Source organism: Pogona vitticeps, chromosome 2 (assembly GCF_051106095.1).
Source record: "Pogona vitticeps strain Pit_001003342236 chromosome 2, PviZW2.1, whole genome shotgun sequence".
NCBI lineage: Eukaryota > Metazoa > Chordata > Lepidosauria > Squamata > Agamidae > Pogona > Pogona vitticeps.
The window spans coordinates 220,385,527-220,406,243 of NC_135784.1; the positions used below are offsets into that span (position 1 = coordinate 220,385,527).

Sequence of the window (20,717 nt, forward strand, 5' to 3'; positions counted from 1 at the left end):
TTCCAACCAATCTTCCTATACCCCTCTTGGTTGTCGCAGATGGTTGCACTCTTTTACTGTTAACAGATGAGGAGTTCTTTAATTGGCGTTGTTACTTGTTTTGGGGTGCCATGTAGCCACTCCTCTGCCATGAGGGATTATCACCACTTATGGAGTTTGGTGGTGCCAACCCCGTGGGTAGCTCCTGTGCACCCTTACAATTCAGGCCTCCCACATCACTAGGAGGCACTGTTGCAGGTGCATCACGAGTGCACTGCTGCTCAATATGCCTGAAAACCAGTGTCTAAGCAACAGACAGGTTAGGACCTGCCATTTGTTGGTGTATGGCTTTTTAGCCAGAAAAAAAAAGTTGTTATTCTTTATAACCTGCTCAGGCTCTAGAAGGCGACACAGTCATTGTGCTGTAACATCTGCAAGAGCCTGAAGATGTTCCCATCCGCCTACAGCATTCCGGGAACATTAAAAGCCTCAACCCCAAAGTTACCAGCCGCCGCCCCTAGACATGTGGGAGGCAGTGCCTTGACCGGCAGAACTGCAGATAGGACTGCAAAACTGAGCGGTCTTTTTACTTCTCTGTTGTTGACTAATCAATCTGTTTGACTCATTTCTATTATAGCTACCAGCTTTGCCACGATCTTCGATTTATGTTGAATCCATTAGGATCGACCTTAACATGGAGAAGATTTTTGTTCTTGTTTTTTCTCTACCATACAACACTTTGGCAGGAAAAGATGCTTTCCAAATTCCAATCCATCTCGTGTCGAGGCCCATTATGATCAAGCACGACCGGTCCCGGCTTCGAATTGACTATCTGCCAATTCTGGGCATAAGCTTGGATCTCACTCCTTGAACAAATCTCCATCCAATATGATGTGATCCATTATCATCCTCTGTCACCTTCAGTGTGCTTCTTTTCATTTGCACAGGTCACTTCTCAGTTCAGCGCATCCCGTCGATTGGGAATGTAGGAACCACCTTTTCCAGACCCGGCCATCACTTAGCTGAGCACTTACACTTCAAACACTTCTGCTCCATGTGGCGAACTATCAATCACGATAGGCGCCTACCTAGAGCAATTATGGCCTAAGATTTTACCTCACTTGGAATCCATTAAAACAGCTTAGAAATTCTCACTCTGAGACCATGACTCTAGCAAAGCAACACAGGATTGCTGCTAGACACGCAAAGAGCTTCAGCTGCTGTCGCATCCTTAGTATCTATAGAAGGCTCGCCTAGTCAGGATCCACTGGCTCATCAAGGACACATAGGACAGAATTGAATGTCTTCCATTACATGGTACCAGTCTCTTCAGTCTTAGACTGGTGACACTAGAATTTTTTTTTTACACAGAATAGGAAAACAGCTAAATTATATACGGGCCAACAGCCCTTTCGTCCTTCTTTCGGTTCTACTCATAGTCCATTCAACTATATCTGGAGTTTCAGCCTCCCAGACATTTCGGTTCATAAAAAATGTCACCACATCTCTCAAAGTTACATTATATAATTGTCTTTGTTCCTCTTTGAGTAACGTTAGACTTACTCTTTTGTCTATATCCTCCAGGAAGAGACCTCTGCCTCCTGAACAAGCATGCCATATTCCAAGTTCCTACATCTGGCTTATGCAATGGCTTCTACTTCTGTGCTATTATATACATAGAAAGGACAGAGGCATCTGTCCCGTCCTTGGTCTCAGAAATCTTTTCATGTGTATTCTACTGTAGGTTTCAGATTCCACCCTCAACACTATTATCTAATCAGTAATTCCTAAGGTTTCACTACCATTTGATTTTTCAACATCTGCAAGGTCTTTCAGATGGTACAGGGCATCAGTTTGATAATAACCTTCCCCTGCAAAATATGGACATCTACCTGTACTGGTACTATGGCGTATATTTTTCTTTTTTTAAAAAAAAAATACTAGCAAACATCTCCCCAGATTTATGACCTCCATGGCTTCAGTGCTAAAGCAATACAGACTCAGCCTCGAACCACTCCAATAGTGGTATCTTTTGCTGTTTGACCAAGTAGAGGATCCCTAATCCAAGTAACTGCAAGTTCGGTTCTGTCACCGTTGGGAAGTACCGACCTTCGATGTATTCACTGGGGTCCGTACGCCGACTACAGGTTTTATTGCTCCTGTGCAGGTGCGGATGGAAACACTGTCGGGGACATTTTCATATGGCAGTGGACAGGGAATCTGCCATAACTCTTCCCTCCGATACCTTTTATTCTATGGATTTTCCATCACCATAATTCCTAATCAAACGTGATCCAAATACCTCTTTGATGACCAAGGTAGTTCTAGTTCGCCTGTCTCAGATCAATATAGACAGGCACATGTGAGTTCCCTCTGGTGACTTACCTCCTATCTTTGGAGGGAAGGATGGTCTACCATCCGCATCTATTGGCCATGAACTTGCCAACCTGGAAAATACTCCCACTTTGGCATCAGTGCTCGATCGAGCTCGAAAACCATAAACTCGATGTTGATTTGTAAATAAATGAAATATTTATTAAATATAATGAAACAAAGAACTACCTTACCAAATTTCTTTGAAACTGTTGCCTACTTGGCTTTCTATTTATGCTTTAAAATATTATATATCTGCTACTGCTGCCCATTAACCAGATGATTCTGGTACGTAGGACTTTTGTCTCATTCTAGGGTCAAACATCTTTTCACAGGACTCGGTATCACCTGTCCTCCATGTAAACGCATTGTTCCTCAATGGTCTGTAGATCATTCTAAATTCACTCATGTGCCCGCCATTCGAGCCCATTTTCTCTTCAAATGCGAAATTACTTACTTTGAACAGCCTTCCTAGTGGCTGTCATATCTGCCAAGGGAACATGGGAGATAGCTGGATTGTGATTTGATCCACCTTTTATTCAGTTTTCCTGATAAAGTTACTTCCTACCTTAATGTCTCATTTTTGACCTATTCGACTAGTTTTCATGTTTATCTGTGCTTCATCTTACCATCATTCTTCAGATCACCATCATCTCCTCTAGAGTACATGCTCCACAATAATTATGTAAGACGCTCACCAGCATTTTGTCTGGACACTGCCAGAGCTTCTAAACAGATGACAGGCTCTTTTTATGCTTTCATTCTTTTAATTTCGAAAGTCCAGTTTCATCCTATCCATCTCTAGATCGATGGTCCACACTGTATCTATAGCTTGCCAGTGGTCAGACGAGTCACCGTCTAATCAGCTTTAGCCTCGCTCCATGGAGTGCTGTCTACCTTGGCTGCATCCAGAGTAGAATCGAGATTCTTGACATTACCGTGCAGCAATATGATCCATGCCATCTACCTTTGTGGGGCACTACTGGCTACATGTAGGTACACGCAGTAACACTGGATTTGGCAGAAATGTGTTGGCATCCTTCCTACCGTGACGTCCCACCTGCCAATAAGTAAGCTTGCCAGTCACCCATATGTGTGTATTCACAGAGGCCACGAAGAAGAAAGAAAGGTTACTTACCTGTAACCATGGTTCTTCGAGTGGACCTCTGTGAATTTACACTACCCGCCCATCCTCCCCTCTGTCCATCACGGGTATTTTATTGTTGTATAACTCTCGTGCCCGGCGGACAAATTGCAGGAACTGAGGGGAATCTTGGGTGGGAGGAGCTTGTGCCTCATGGGGGATCACACCATAAAATTGTTACTTTTAGCTCTGGAATGCTCCGAGAATGTCAGCGCAGGCGCAGACTAAACCCATATGTGTGAATTCACAGAGGTCCACTCGAAGAACCATGGTTACAGGTAAGTAACCTTTCTTTTTTAAGGTTGCTATTAAAGTGAATAGCTATTTGTGTGTATTCACCAGATTGATGCCTTCGTGGAAACTTCCCTTAACCACAACACATGCAGTCAGAGTAGCTATTTGTTTAATTTCCAGCCTTTTTCACCCTTCCTTTTTAATATTAACTTCAGCTGAACTACAGCAGTGGAGGGATTATGATCTGAATTTACATGTGGTCCAGGATAACGTCTCACTCTGATTACGGTTGTTGTATCTCTAATTAAAAATGATATAAACTATTTGGTTCTGGACAATTAGTTCTGTCTTACAGGCACAAGCATATGCTGTCTTTTGCAGAAGCTGGTTTGTCCTCTTTTGAAGTCTTTAGAAGCTTTAAAAAAAGTGTGTTGTTTATATACCGCCCCATAGTGCTTAAAGCACTCTCTGGACAGTTTACAATTTAATTATGCAAGCGGCACATTGCCCTTCCCTCTTTTACAACCTGGTTACTCTGTGCCAGTCTTGGAAGGATGGAAGGCTGAGCCACCTTGAGCTGGCTACCTAAATCTGCTGGAATTTTGAAGTTTAACCATTGTGCCTGAGGCTCTAAATAGATCAACAGACAGAATATGGATCTGCATATTAATTGGATGGGAATTTATTTTATGTTGAAAAGAAGTGCCATTTATCTCTCTCCAATAATAATATAAATATATTTGATTGTCAGCATAGCTGAAGAGTATGAAAGCTAAACACCTGGAATTTGGCATGCATATTTAGAGGTCAAGGTTGTCCTTTGGTAGGAGGTGCATGTCTAAAGGTGCCAACACTGCTGACTCACAGACAAATACATACAGTAGATACAAAAATTTTACACACCCGTTAAAATGTCAAGTGTCTGTGATGTAAAAAAAGAGACAAAGATACCATATTTTTCCATGTATAGGCCCCCCAATGCATAAAACGACCCCCTAATTTTGACCCTTGATGGAGGCGGAGGAGCAGTTAATGGGCAACTGCTCCTCCACCTCTGTCACTCCTGCTGCTGCTGTCTCCACTGCCCACCCGATGTCCTCCTCCAGTGTGACTGCCGGGGCTCGCCTCCAGCTCACGTCGCCGCCTTGTCCCCTGCCCTAAGGAGACAATAGCTGGAGGAGGTGATATGGCGGTGGCAGCAGAAAGATGTGCCTGAGTGCACTTGAGTGCTTGTTTGCCTCTGCCTCCTGCTGCCTCTGCCACCAGAGGGGACAAGGCGGCGGCTGAGCTAAGCCCCATTAGTCCCACTGGAGGTGGTGATCGGGCGGACGAGGGAGGCAGCAGCAGCAAGAGGCACCCGAGCACATGTGACTGCTCTTTCGCCTTCATCTCCACCTCCTGCTGTTGCTGCTGCTGCCTCAGCCAGGCCACTAGAAGGGACAGGCCGTGAGTTCTGGAAGAGGCAATTGGGCGGCGGCAAGAAGTGCCCGAGTGTGTGTGCGACTACCTCCTTCCATGTATAAAATGACCCTCAATTTTTCCTCTAATTATTTTAGGAAAAAGTGTCATTCTATACACGGAAAAATATGGTAAGTCATTTCAGAACTTTTTCCACCTTCAACGAGACTTAGGTGGGGGGAAGTAAAAATAAAAAACTGAAATAATATGGTTGCATCTGTGTGCACACCCTTAAACTAATACTTTGTCAAAGCACCTTTTGATTTTATTACAGCACTCAGCCTTTTTGGGTATGAGTCTATCAGTATGGCACATCTTGACTTGACAATATTTGCCCACTCTTCTTTGCAAAGATGCTCCAAATCTATCAGATTTGTGCACAGCCCTCTTCAGATTACTTCACAGATATGCTATCGGATTCAGATCTGGGCTCTGGCTGGGCCATTCCATCACAGACACTTGACATTTTAAGAGGGGTGTGTAAACTATTGCATCTACTATAAACACAATCCAACATTTTCCACTAAACAAGGGAGCGATTAAAGCAAGGTGGATAAAAATCAAAAAAATTTTAAAACTAAATCACAATTTAAATTTAAAATATTTTAAATCGTGATTTAAATCTATTTTATTTAAATCAGTTTGAAATACATCAAAGTCAACCTAGATTAAACTTGGTAAAGGTAAAGGTAAAGGTTCCCCTTGACCATTTTTTGTCCAGTCGTGTCCGACTCTAGGGGGCGGCGCTCATCCCGCTCTTCAAGCCATAGAGCCAGCGTTTGTCGGAAGACAATCTTTCCGTGGTCACATGGCCAGTGTGATTTAGACACGGAACGCTGTTTACCTTCCCACCGAGGTGGTCCCTATTTATCTACTTGCATTTGCATGCTTTCGAACCGCTAGGTTGGCGGGAGCTGGGACAAGCGACGGGTGCTGATTCCGTTGCGTGGATTCGATCTTACGACTGCTGGATCTTCTGACCCTGCAGCACAGGCTTCTGCGGTTTAGCCCACAGCGCCACCACGTCCCTCAGATGTAAAAACAACATATATTGAACACAAGATCAAATAAATCACAATAAGACAACATGGCACGTTCTGTTTTTCATCTACACTCTTTGGTAGGCATCCACATCTTTCACTTGTGTCAGCCTTCCTTCCAGTCCTCATCTGGGTGTCTCTTCTTGGTGCCTTCCTAAATCTCTTTTGGGGAGATAAAGGTTCCTTATTCTTTAAGCCCTATTTTCATTTACACAGTCTCTTGGTGTCTCTCTCTGCACTGGCCCTCTTTCAGGAATCTCTTCAGCCGATGTGTGTTGTGTGTTTAGTCGTTTAGTCATGTCCGACTCTTCGTGACCCCATGGACCAGAGCACGCCAGGCCCTCCTGTCTTCTACTGCCTCCCGGAGTTGTGTCAGGTTCATGTTGGTTGCTTCGCAGACACTGTCCAGCCATCTCATCCTCGGTCGTCCCCTTCTCCTCTTGCCATCACACCTTCCTAACATCAAGGTTTTTTCCAATGACTCTTTTCTTCTCATGAGATGGCCAAAGTACTGGAGCCTCAGCTTCAGGATCTGTCCTTCAAGTGAGCATTCAGGGTTGATTTCCTTTAGAACTGATAGGTTTGTTCTCCTTGCAGTCCAGGGGATTCTCAAGAGCCGCCTCCAGCACCACAATTCAAAGGCATCAATTCTTCGGCGGTCTGCTTTCTTTATGGTCCAGCTCTCACTTCCATACATCACGACAGGAAAAACCATAGCTTTGACTATTCGGACTTTTGTTGGCAAGGTGATGTCTCTGCTTTTCAGATTTGTCATCGCTTTCCTCCCAAGAAGAAGGTGCCTTTTAATTTCAGGGCTGCTGTCTCCATCTGCAGTGATCATGGAGCCCAGGAAGATAAAATTTGACACTGCCTCCATATCTTCCCCTTCTATTTCCCAGGAGGTGATGGGACCAGTGCCCATGATCTTAGTTTTTTTGATGTTGAGTTTCAGACCGTTTTTTGCACTTTCCTCTTTAACTCTCATTACAAGGTTCTTTAATTCCTCCTTCAGCCGATAGCTTTGTGATATGTGGGGCAAGCCAGGTGGAAAATGCAAACTCTTGATGATACTGCACAAACATCCTTCCAGCTCCATCCCAGTCAACAGCTTGATCAGGCTGTAGCAGAGCAGTAGGGTCAAACCAGGTTGGAAAAGCTTTTGTGTCAGTCTCTCTACCAGCACTCACAATATCTTTGGTGTGTCTGAGAAGTTAGCTCCCTTTTATCCTTCAACTGACAGTTGAAGATCGATCTATTCAGGCAGGCTTTTAGTAAGTACAGCAGAGTCTCTGGATGCTGGTGTTTTGCTTTTTGAGTATGCTTTTAAAGTTTTAACAGTTTTTTAAATTAATGGATTTTTAAATTACTAGCATAGTTTGTTTTTTAGTCAGTAATTTATTATGTTTTACTATTACCTGTTTTAATGTTGTGAGCTGCCTTGGGCCCCTTTACTAGGGGAAAGGTGGCCTGCACATAATGCTAAATAAATACAGTTGTGCCCCGCTTGACCACGAAATCGCTTGACGAAGGGTTTTTTTGACAAATGATAGTTCCTATGGGTTTTTTCGCTTTGTTGATTAGGTGCCTGCTTCGCAAACTTTTTGTTCGCAAAATGATGTTTTTTCTGGCTCTGCAAAATGGCTTCCCTTCGCAAAATGGCTTCCCTCCCTTCGCAAAATGGCTGTTTTCTGGACAGAAGCTTCGGAAGACCGATTTTAAACAGCTGATCAGTGGTTCTCTATGGGCGATCTTCGCTGGACGATGAGGTATTTCCCCATTGGAACACATTAACCGATTTTCAATGCATTCCAATGGGGTTTTTTCGCTTCACCACGATTTCACTTAACAGCGATTTTCCTGGAATGGATTATCGTCGTCAAGTGGGGCACCACTGTAAATAAATAATAAATAAGTCTAGTTGCTGCAAGCCTCACAAATGGAGGCAACCCTTATCCTGGTTAAGACTGTCAGTAACATTTCGGTAGATATTGAGTTTTTAGTGGTTGTGGTTAAATCTGTAATTATGAGCTGTCTGCAGTCCTGTTAAGGAACTACGCTTGCATGACTTCATGTTATCCAAGTGGTAGTGCTCAATCATTAGGGCATAAGTTTCTTCTTCGTGGTCTCTGTGAATGCACACAAATGAGTCCTGCGCCTGTGCAAGACTCCTTGGAATATTATAGAGCTTTAAAACACGTGATTAGTAGGAAGTTCCTCCATGGAGCACATGCTCTGTCAGTCAAAAGGTCTCTCAGTTCCCTTTAGCCGCCACTGAGGTTAGACTCCTTCACGACAATTAGAGCAACTTTTTCACTTGTGATCTTCAGATCTTCTCTTTGCCTTCTAGGCATCTTCAATACTTATTGTTTCTTCATTGGATGTTTCCCTGTGAGTTTCATTCTCTGTTTTCCTTTCTTTTTCTCTCCCCCTTTCCCCCGCATCTCCCACCTTTTTATGGCCCCTCTGGGCCCATTTAAACAGTGCATTTTATGTGCCAACAAGACCCCCCTCTCCAATGGCCATGATCATTGACTTTTTTGTTTGGGAGAGCAACACCAAACTCAATACTGCCCAGAGTGTAAGAGACTGACGAAGCCTGCTCCACCTGCAGCTCCTTCGGTCTTTCCTGTGGGAGAAATCCCTCAAACCCGACCCTAGATTTCTTACACCCATGGAACCTACATCAACTCCTGTTCTGACAGACCCAATGTCAGCCCTGATCACTCCGAAACAGAAATCAGCTTCCAAATCTTCGTCGAAGTTGAACATTGACCTCGAACCCACCCTTGACACAGGTTTGAGAATCCTCACTGAAACGGAGGAAAGATCAGGCTAAGCAAAAGAAGGTTAAATGCCCTTAGAAACCTAAACAACCTCTCAAGTTACCTTCTCATCACTCTTCCGTCCTACAGAGAAGTGGCCATTCTGACTCCTCGTTGTGACAAGCACCACTTCACAAGCATCTGGTGAAATGACACCATCTTTCGCCTTCGTATCGACAGCCTCCACATTGGGAGAGTTATTATATACATAAGCCTTCTTGACATCATCCACCTCCAGACTACCTGGAGACTTACTATGGAGACTGTGCTTGAGGTCAACACAGAGATGATGACACTGACCCATACTATGGTGCTTACTATTATGAAGAACCAAAGAGGGTACGCTACGCATACACCTACTGCTCTGAATCTTCGCCCTCACCATCAGTTGTAAGAAATACAACTGTTGATTAATGCAATTTAAATGTGTAAAGTGATAAGATTAATATGTGTTATATTATAATTAACAATAACATGCATGCATAGACTAGGTAAAAGAGGAAAAATAAAGGGGATTTAAATGTATAACTGAGAAATGTATGAAAAAAATGGTTTGAAAAGTGCTAAGTAAGTCGTACATTGTTCATGAGGGTAAACCACTGTAAGTTTTATCCCATGGACCAAACTTTCCAAGGGGGGAGGTATGTGGTGGAACCCCCACATCATACCTGTCCATCATGGTGAGCTCAAGGGCAGGAGCCTATGAGAGGACAGGAGGGGCTGAACCAAGAAGAACAGTTAATTAGTTAGTTAGAAAGGGGTTGTTGGAGAAAAGAGGTTGGAGATAGGGAATTGAACAGAGAGTTAGGAGATTGAATTGAGGAAGTTAAGAGAATGCTAGAGTTAATAGAAAAGAGTTCAAAACTGCAGTGGTGCCCTGTGTGATGATGATAATCCATTCCATAGAAATCGCTGTTTAGCGAAATCATCATGCGAAAACCGTTTCCCAATTGGAATGCATTGAAACCTGTTTAATGCATTCTAATGGGGAAAATGCATCGTCGTCCTGCGACAATGTATTTTCACCCATAGGGAAGCCATTGCGAGTGCCGATCAGCTATTAAAATGGCTGTCCTGCGAAGCATGGGTCCTGAAAACATAGGGAAGTGATTTTGCGAAGCCACCGATTAGCTGTAAAAATCGTCTTGCGGAAAAAATGGTCCGCGAAGCACGGACCAAATCATCATCCACCGAAAATTGCCCATTGGAATCGCTGTTTTGCGAATCGCTGTAGCAATCGCAAAACCTCATCATCATGCGGATTAGTCGTTTTACAAGGTTGTCGTCTAGCGAGGTACCACTGTATAGAGAATAAATAGGTAGTCAAAGAATAGTGTAACAGTGAATAAATACATCTACAAACCAACGTGAAAGCAAGTGATATTTAAAGAATAATACTATACATCTCTGATTTACTCCTGTGATTTGCATAACACCTATAAGAATAATAAATCTGTTGTATTGGCAGCATGTGTCTAAAATCTATCTATTTGGTATTGAAGGAATAATACCTGGTGGCAGCGTGAAGTGAGGGAATGCATCCAGAGGGTGGACTTGTGTTTAGGGAAAATAAACAAAGGACACTGGGTGGACGTGACACTCCCTTTTCAACCTTTCGCTTTGGTCTTGGCCCATGAGGCTCAGCGTCTCCTCAGCCTGATGGCCTTAACCACATTGGTGGTGCAACATGCCAGGCTCAAAATGTGGTCCCTTCAGGCATGGCACCAGTCTTTGTTCGACCTGCTTACAAACCACCCCTCAAAATTCTTGTTAGTGACTCTTGGACTGGCAAACCAACTCCCCTGGTGGACTTTCGTTCCACATCTCGCTGTTGGTTCTGCCCACTCCAGGTGACTACAGATTCCATTCCTACAGGTTGGGACGCACACTGCGGCAGCCACAGGATCCATGCCCTGTGGTCAAAGACAGAACAATAGTTCCACATCAATTACCTGGAGCTGCTTGCCGTCATCAAAGCTTTCCGCACTTTACAATATCTCATAGTGGGTCAGGGAGTTCAGGTTGCCACAAACAACATGACTATCCTCATGGTGAGCTCAAGGGCAGGAGCCTATGAGAGGACAGGAGGGGCTTGGAGCTGCTTGCCGTCATAAAAGCTTTCCGCACTTCACAATATCTCATAGTGAGTCAAGGAGTTCAAGTTGCCACAAACAACATGACTATCCTCTACTATATTAACAAACAGGGAGGCATGCATTCCCTCTCCCTTTATCTCTCAGTTCAACTCTGGGAATGATGCTACACTCATCGTGTATTCTCCATTGTGGTGCATGTTGCTACCAAAGACATAGCAAACCACCTGAGTCGCCTTAATACTTGCACTGGACAATGCTGTTTTCCTCCAGCTTTGCCAGAACTAGGGGACACCCACTCTTGATTTCTTTGCTACAGAGCACAACACAAATTGCAACACATACTGCTCCCGAGCAGGAAAAGGTGCAAATTCTCTGGGAGATGCATTCATGGTACGTTGGAGAACGGGCCTCTACCTCTTCTCTCCCATTCCTCTCATCCAGAGACCGGTGATCTGACTCCGTCAGTTGCAATTTGAACTTTCAGTTAACCGTTGGCCAGCAAAGAGGATGCTTTTCTGCTACCTCGCTCGTCCAAGCGATTAGAGAGTGGATAGGGAGAGAGTCTTCAGACTACAGTACCTGGTACTGTACAGAACTGCCTGGTACTGTACTGTATGGACTGTATGTATATGTGTATAGGCTTTTTTAAAAAAGAATTGATTTTTGGATTTTTGACTTTCTTTTTTAAACAAAGAGACTGCCTGTTCTGGGTGAGTACACTGTATTTATTGTACTGCACAGGTTTTTTTTGCAGCTTGGGGGGGGGTAGGGCTAGGTGTGGGGGTTATGTTTCTGTGCTCTGATGGGTCTTGCAGTGTAGATTTTAGTTTTAAAATGTGTGTGGTGAAAATGTGGCTCTAAAGTCTGTTTTAAAATCAGAAAATATTCTGTGAGAGGCTGTGGTGGTTGTAGATGCAGGCAGCCAGGCAGCCAGGCTTTAAAATGGAGTTTAGACTCAAGTCTCTTTCCCCCCCACCCATGCTCCCTTTTTGTGATGAAGAGTTCTGTACTGGAATAATGGTTGCTGATTGTTCATGCAAGCAGGCTTTAAAATGGAGTTTAGACTCAAGTCTCCCCCCCGCCCCAAATGCTCTCTTTTTGTGATGAGGAGTTCTGTGCTGGAATAATGGTTGCTGATTGTTGGTGCAAGCAGGCTTTAAAATGGAGTTTAGTCTCAAGTCTAATATGGTCTTGGCTTTGCAGTCAGAAATATTCTGCTAAGATCCGTTGTTCCGCCTACTATGGGGAGTGAAAGAATCCTGTTTCTGCAGCTCCACTCATCAGCAGGACCGGTCACCCTCATTAGTTCATATGCACCAACACTGTCATCCACAACAGAAATGAAAGACACATTCTACGTTGATTTGGCAGATACTATCAAAAAAGTCCCTCAGAGAAAGCCACTGTTGATTCTCAGAGACTTTAACGCTAGAGTTGGTGCTAATCACAATTCTTGGCCCACTTCTCTAGGCCATTTTGGCATTAGAAAGATGAATAAAAATGGCCAATGGTTGCTGGAGTTTTGCTATTATTATGGTCTTTGTGTTAGTAACATGTTCTTCAATACGAAGCTTCAACACAGAGTTTCCTGGAGACATCCAAGATCCAAGCATTGGCATCAGCTCGATTTGATCCTCACTAGACGTTCTAGCCTTCCTAGTATTACGGCCACACGCAGTTACCAGAGTGCTGATTGTGATACTGACCACTCCCTGGTGTGTAGTAGAGTAAAATTGCAAACAAAGAGATTGTATCACATGAAAAAGGAAGGAAGATCACGTATTGACATCAGCAAGACTCATGATCAAAGAAAAGTGGAGGAATTTGCCCAAGCGCTTGAGGAAACCCTTCCAGGCCCGGCTGATGTAAATGCACCTGGACAATGGGAACATTTCAAAAATGCTGTGTATATTCCAACGATTATTGGCTTCAGCTCTGCTCTCAGATACAGATAGCAGCAGACACAGGTAACATCAAAGGAATGTATGATGGTATCAAGCAGGCTTTGGGTCCAATAGAGAAGAAATCTGCTCCCTTGAAGTCTGCTACAGGCGTGATCGTCCAGGACCGAGCACAGAAGATGTACCGTTGGGTGCAGCACTACTGAGCTATATTCCAAAGAGGATGTAGTAACTGAAGAAGCATTAAGTAACATTGAGTGCCTAATTGTCTTGCAAGTGTTGGAGAGCAAACCAACCTTAGCAGAAATAAAAGCGGCCTTGGATTCCCTCGCCTCCGGCAAGGCACCTGGAAAGGATAACATCTCTGTTGAAGTGCTAAAGTACCATAAAGAGATTACCATCACCAAACTGTATAAAGTATTTCGTCTTTGGTGAAGCAAAGGTGGAGTACCACAAGACATGAAGGGTGCAAACATCATCACATTGTACTAGAACAAAACTGACAGATGCGACTGCAATAACTACCGCGCCATCTTTCTTCTCAGCATTGTAGGGAAGCTGCTTGCTTGTGTTGTGCTGAAGAGGCTCCAGGTGCTTGCAGACAGAGTCTATCCAGAATCACAGTGTGGATTTCAAGCCAATAGATTCACCACTGACATGGTAGTTTCCTTCAGACAGCTGCAGGAGAAATGCAGGAAACAACATCCACTCTTTGTGGCCTTCATAAATCTTACAAAGGCCTTTGACTTAGTTAGCAGGGATGGCCTTGTTAAAATACTTCCCAAGATTGGATGTCCACCTCGGCTCCGTAACATCATCCGGTCCTTTCATGAGGGAATGAAGGGCGCTGTAGTTTTTGATGCCTCAACATCAGATCCCTTTGACATCCAAAGCAGAGTGAAACAGGGCTGTGTCCTCGCACCAACCCTTTTTGGGATATTTTTTGCTGTCATGCTGAAGCAGGCCTTTGGAACTGGAACAGAAGGTGTTTATCTCTGGACTACATCAGACAGAAAGCTCTTTCATCTCTCTAGATTGTGAGGACCAAAGTCCAACTGAAATGCATATGGGACTTCCTCTTCGCGATGATGCAGCCATTGTTGCTCACTCTGCTGAAGACCTACAACAACTCATGAATTGTTTTAGCAAGGCCTGCCAAGACTTTGAACTAACAGTCAGCCTGAAGAAAATACAAGTTATGGGTCAGGTCGTGGACTCACCTCCCTCTATTACCATCTCTACTCAAGAATTGGAGGTTGTTCATGAATTTGTGTACCTTGGCTCAACGACCTCTGACACACTCTCCCTAGATTTCGAGCTGGATAAACACATTGGCAATGCAGCTACCATGTTCTCAAGACTCATAAAGAGAGTATGGCTCAATAGGAAGCTGACAGCATACACCAAGATCCAGGTCTATAGAGCCTGTGACCTGAGCACACTCCTGTACTGCAGTGAGTCCTGGACCCTTTGTGCATGGCAGGAGAGGAAGCTGAACACCTTCCATATGCGTTGTCTCCGACACATCTTTGGTATCACCTGGCAGGACAAAGTTCCAAATAGAGTAGTCCTAGATTGAACTGGAATTTTTAGTATGTATACATTACTGAAACAGCAACATCTACGTTGGCTTGGGCATGTTGTGAGAATGGCTGATGGTCGGATTCCAAAAGATCTCATGTATGGAGAATTAGTGTGGGGAAATCGCCCCAGAGGGAGACCACAGCTGAGATACAAGGATATCTTCAAACAGGATCTGAAGGCCTTGGAAATGGACCTCAACAGATGGGAAACCCTGACATCTGTGTTCAGCCTGGAGGCAGGCCTCTCCCAATTTTGCCTCCAGCAGGTCGAGGCAAAAAGGCAGTCACGAAAGCAGCAAAATCAGGGAGCTAGACAGGGTACAGATTTTATTTCTCTTCAATGTGGAAGGGATTGTCACTCTCGAAATGGCCTTCTCAGCCACACTAGATACTGTTCCAAGTCCTCCATGCAGAACACAATACCATAGTCTCTTGAGACTGAAGGATGCCTAATCTAGACACGTCTCTAACCCCCTCTTGTTTAGACTCCACAGTCTTTTTTTCTTAAAATCAGAAAATATTCTGTGAGGGTCTGTGCTGGCTGTTGATGCAGGCAGACTGTAAAATGTAATTTAGACTCTTTTTGTGATAAGGAGTTCGCAGCTGGAATAATGCTTGCTGGATTCTGTGGCTTTTTTTAAAGGTGTTCTGTTTAAAAAGTGTTCTCCTGCCTTTTTTTAACCTAAAAGGTGCTTGGTTTTGTTTAAAATGTGCTTGTTTTTAAAGGTGTTCTGTTTAGAAAGTGTTCCCTCCCCCCTCCCTCCTTTCCTGCCCTTTTTTTTGACCTAAGTTCATCTTAGGTCAAAAGAAGAAAAAATCTCCCCTAGTGGTAGAGAATGGATTAACGAGCTTTGCATTAGTTCCTATGGGAACTGATGCTTCAACGTACGAACGGCGCCTTTACATAAGAACCAAAAACAGCTGAATCGGTTTTCAATGCATTCCTAAGGGAAATTTTGCTTCTACTTACGAACGTTTCAACTAACGAACATCTTCTGGGATGGATTAAGTTCGTAAGTAGAGGTTCCACTGTACATAATGTTGCATTGCAGCTAAACAGGATTCCTGCTGCTGAGTCGTACAATAATCTGCATGTATAAACCCATTCTTGAGCATATATGTATGTGTTTCAGGGATCAAATTTGTCCACTCCTAAGAGGATGGAGCATTCTGATTTTCAGCTCTTAAAATATAAAGGAAGACATTCTAAATTAGTAGAAACTGGGAAGGAAAGACAAATTGACAGGTTGAGAATGCCATCTTCAGTTCAGAGAGAAGATGCACTTCAGAAAGCACAAGACCAACTGGCAGAGGAGGTAAGAAACATTCTTTACTCATTTATATCTACATTAGATACTTGTCTTAAAGACAGTTGATTTGCCAAATGAAGTCACAGTATATAAAGCAGTGTATTGTTTACTGCACTGAATTCAGTAACTTATTTGCAATGCAAATAGTTTTAGTCTTTAGTTCCTTTCAGGAGTTATATTAGCTAGTATCCTTAACACAATTAGAGGGGAGCCTGCCCCTCTGTCATGGCATTTGCTCATAGTTTGAGTGCTGAGTCTATAAAGAAGGAAGTTGCTGAATAAAGTGATCAGGGAATAGTCAGTTTTGTTCCTCTGCAGAATTCCAGGGGGTCATTTTGATCACCAATCCCAGTCTCACAAAATGTAGTGCCCACTGCTTAGGCCACTGTGCTCAAGGAACTTTGACACAGCAAGAGACTGAGCACAGTATAAACTGGCTGGAGTTGCACTCAGCTCTTAGTCAATTCTAATCCTTGTTAGAAAAAAAACCAACAGCAAAGGTCAGTGGCATAGTGTTGGGGGGACACAACCGGGCGATTCCCCTGGGCGCCAGATTTATAAGGGGTGTGTGGGCCACCTTGTCTGCCATACTCCCGCAGCTGCTCCTCATGCTCCTCTTCTCTCTCCCAGCAGTTTGAGTCCGAGCCACCAGAGGCACTGGGCCCACTGCAGCCATTGGGTAGGCTGACCATGATCCAGGTGGCTGTTGAGTTCCAGGAGTGCCTCAAGGAGGGAGGGGCTTGGGGATAGCAGGGCCTGGGCAGCGGTGGTGACAGTAGGCAGTACCTTGTCCTTTACCCTCCCCCTTACCATCACCAGGCCTTGCAGAGGGGGAAGCGGGTCTGGCCCCTTCTCTGGCTTTCATGTCTGGGCCAGCCCCTGAGGAGGAAGAGTGCTGGGGAAAGGGTGCCTACCCAGGCTCTTTGCTGCAGGAGGGCTTCTCCCAGGGCTGATCTCTCCACCATCTCCCATCCCAGGCTTGGGAGGGGGGAAATGACCCCCAGAAAAGCCCCCCCCCCATGGTAGACTCTCACTGGGCAAAAGCTAGAGGGATCCAAGGCCCCCCTTTCCCATGCCTTTCCCTCAGCCTGGCTGCCATGAGCTATGCAGCCTTTGTGGTACAGTTTGTAATGTCTTCTAGTTTGGGACCTCCTGGACGGGGTTGGTCAGTTGGGCTGACTAGCTTTGCCCTTCCAGCTCCAGAGAGGCTGATTTTGCAGCTGCCAGTACCAGGACTGCCCCAGAAGAGGGAGGGGCAGCAGCAGTGGCTTCCCTGGTCTAGGAGAGGACAGTCCAGGGGCAAGACTTGAGAAAGGCAGGTGGGCAGCAGCAGATTGGGCAAATTCTACATTTCTCGATGTGAGAAAGGAGGCCTGTCCCCCCAAGCTCCGGTAGGCACCCACCAACTGGGGCACAAAGAGGTTCAAGGGGTTCCTTTTGAACTCTTTTCATCCTCCCAGCACAAAGCAGACAAAGGGAAGGCTCTGCTCACACCAACAAAACTGGGATCTATTGAAACATGAAGGGGGAAGAAGGGCAGGAGGGAGAAAAGTTGCTCAACCCCACCCTTGGATTTGAAACTGAAGCTTAAATTAGGGAATGCTGGGGTGGCCAGGAAAGGGTAAGCTTTGTAGGGCTAGAGAGCGGAGGGGGAAACAAGACCCCACACTGTTCCTTTAGGGATCCTAGCTTTTCTACCTGCATACATGAAACCAAATGCAAAGTAATCCTTCCACCCACCTCCCAAAGAGGAAGGTGTGTTTCCTGTTTAAAAGGGCCAACTTTACAAGGGAACCATGCTGCTAATTTTGGGGGGGGGGCTGGGAGGGAGGATGAGGAATCTCCTTTGTGCTGCTTCTGTTGTTGTTTAGTTGTTAAGTCGTGTCCGACTCTTTGTGACCCCATGGACCACAGTACGCCAGGCCCTCCTGTCTTCCACTGCCTCCCGGAGTTGGGTCAAATTCATGTTGGTCGTTTCAGTGACACTGTTCAACCATCTCGTACTCTGTTGTCCCCTTCTCTTGCCTTCACACTTTCCCAACATCAGGGTCTTTTCCAGGGAGTCTTCTCTTCTCATGAGATGGCCAAAGTATTGGAGCCTCAGCTTCAGGATCTGTCCTTCCAGTGAACACTCAGAGTTGATTTCTTTCAAAATGGATAGGTTTGTTCTCTTTGCAGTCCAAGGGAGTGCTGCTTCTAAGGGAGGGGAAACCAAGTCCCCATCTCCTTTAAAAGTTTCCTAAGTTAAAGTCAAGGAGAAGGGAAGTGTGGGAAAGGTAAACACTTCCCTAGAAAGGAGATGGTGATAGGAGAGCTGGAAAGAGCCCCTTGCTTGGACTACAACTCAGATTCCCCCAAAAAGCAGGATGTTGGGAACTGTAGTCTGAAAAAGGAATGATTCCCAACTCTGCATTGAGTCTGCATCAGGCAGACTGCCCAGCAGAGCAGGGACTGGTCTTGGGAGCAGGCTTCTCATTTGAAAAAAATTGGTCATATCTTGGGAGTGCCTGGTTCCAGAAGGTTATTGTGTCTTCTTTCTTTCCACACCTGTTATTGTTTCATACCACAAAGGGATGCTTATTCCTAAATAACACTGTAGAAGCAGAACCCATCAGAAGAAGAAAAAATGACTAGCTCAAAAAGACAATAATGCTAGGGAAATTTTTGTGCCAATTTTCTCCTGGTTCCATGCGGCTATTTTCTAAATAAGTCTTGTACATAAAATGGCCTGACATGCTCTGGTCCATGGGGTCATGAAGAGTCAGACACGACTAAATGACTAAACAACAACAACATAAAATTAATTCAGAAGTTTGTCTAGAAGCAAAAATGACTACACTGAGGCTATTATACTTTGGACACATTGCTAGAGGACAGAAAATGGTTGGTGACATCAGGAAGAGAGAGAGCCTTAATGTGAGACAGACAGACCATGTTGCTGGCAAGTTGCCCCTGACTTATGGGGACCCTAAAAATCAGCAATCTCCAAAATGTCCTGTGCTCAACAGCCTTGCTCAGCTCTTCAAACCCAAGCCTGTGGCTTCCTTTAGAGAGTCAGTTCATCTCATATTTGGTCTTTCTCTTTTCTTGCTGCCTTCCATCTTTCTCAGTATTAGTGTATTTTCCAGAGAACCCTGCCTTCTCATGTGCCCAAAGCAGGATAACCTTGATTTCAACAATTATCCCTCCAGGGGTAGTTCAGGCTGGATTAAACCTATGATCTATTTGTTTGTCTTTCTGTTGGTCCAAGGTATCCACAAAGCATCACATTTCAATCATTTTCTCCCTGTCAGCTTTCTTCACTGTCCTGCTTCCATATTCACACACACAAAGTGGAAATATAATGTGGATGATCTTGCTCTTCAGTGACCTTGTAGTTGAAAATCTTTTAGAATTCCTTCCTTGCTACCCTTCCAAGTCTCAGTCTTCTGATTTCTTGGCTGCAGTTTCCATCTGGATTGATGACTGAGCCAAGATATACAAAATCTTTAACAATTTCCATTTCTTCTGAAATTTTAAGATTTTTGTCTTCACGTTCAACTGCAGCCCTGCTTTGGCAAGTTCTTTTTTCACTTTCATCACAAGTCACTTTAAGATGTAAACAAGATGTAGCAAATCTATAAGACTGGAATGTAACATTCTCACCCACAAAAAAGGAGATGCCAAGGAGTGCAGTAAGGCCATTGCAGTAATCTCCCTGCTCCCCCCGTGGGGCCAGAGTGGGTGAAATCACCACCTTCTGGGACTCTTTTGAGGCTTGGGAAGCTTCAGAAGAATCCCTGAAGGTGGCAATTTTGCCCCCTTTGGCTACCGGGGGCACTGGGTGAGCCTCCGAACGGTCCTAGGGTGTGTTTCATAAGATGGACCTCTCCATAAGGCTCACCAAATTTTTAGGAGAAGAAAACAGATTATTTTTCCTGTTTTCTTCTCCTAAAAATTTGGTGCATCTTATGGAGAGGTGTGTATTATGGAGGAAAAGTATGGTAATCTGCTAGCAATTTCCTTGAACTCAAAGTTGTTAGTTTCTTTTCAGTCCCTTTGCCAATCTTGCTTTCATTACTACCCAGCATTCTGAGATAACAAGTAGTAGCTCTATCTTTCTCCCTTCCACACCAGGACCTCTGCAACTTATTTCATATTTGCATCTCAAGTGTTTTCTTCAGGCAGCCAGTCTGCTAGCCCTGCTTCCACTGTCTTGTTTTCTCCAACTTGAAACCTGAAAGCTGTCTCAGCCTCTTTACCAATCTTGCTCTCTCTATAATATTCCTTTCTTTCTTTGCATGAACATGATAGTACATGTACCATGCACATTGTTCTCAAAGCCTGGACTATGCCTTTATTTGAAATCTCACATATCTCTGAAACTCCTTACAAAAATAGAAAGGTCTGTTTTTGGTCACCATCACTTCTGCAAGAAGAAATCCTGAATTGCAGGCCTTGTTTGTCAGACTTCAATTGTGTGACACTCATAAGTATACAGTAATCCTACATCTTGATACATCTTTCATTCCTAAATTCTATTCATCCTTCGTAAGAGCAAGAACTGAGTCTTCCTTTGTTTTGTCCTTGTCCTTCCAGACTTCTAGAAAATATCTGACAGACCCTCAATGTCTGGAGGACCATAAAATCTATGTTAAGAGGCTGCAAAATCAAATTTCATGTTTGTTATTTTCCACCCTTCTACAATGGCTAGAAATGTTACTGGCTAGATGGGTAAGGTATGCAACTGGTTCAAGACTGCCAGGGGGCATAGTTGCTAATAGGAGGGCAACCACCC

The 20,717-nt window shown here is 44.3% G+C and overlaps 1 protein-coding gene across 2 annotated transcripts in view; it reads left to right on the top strand.

Annotated features, from left to right (window-relative positions):
* HAUS6 (HAUS augmin like complex subunit 6) overlaps positions 1 to 20,717 on the top strand; it is a 110,678-nt gene that overhangs the window by 35,516 nt on the left and 54,445 nt on the right. The window contains exons 14-15 of one of the 2 annotated variants that reach the window (XR_012083203.2): positions 9,141 to 9,389; positions 15,764 to 15,946. Coding sequence is in view for 1 of the 2 variants with exons in the window: in XM_020790384.3 (XP_020646043.2) it covers positions 15,764 to 15,946 (183 nt within the window). In the remaining variant the exon portion in view is untranslated. The remainder of the gene's footprint in view (positions 1 to 9,140; positions 9,390 to 15,763; positions 15,947 to 20,717) is intronic. The other variant, XM_020790384.3, reaches the window with a different exon arrangement.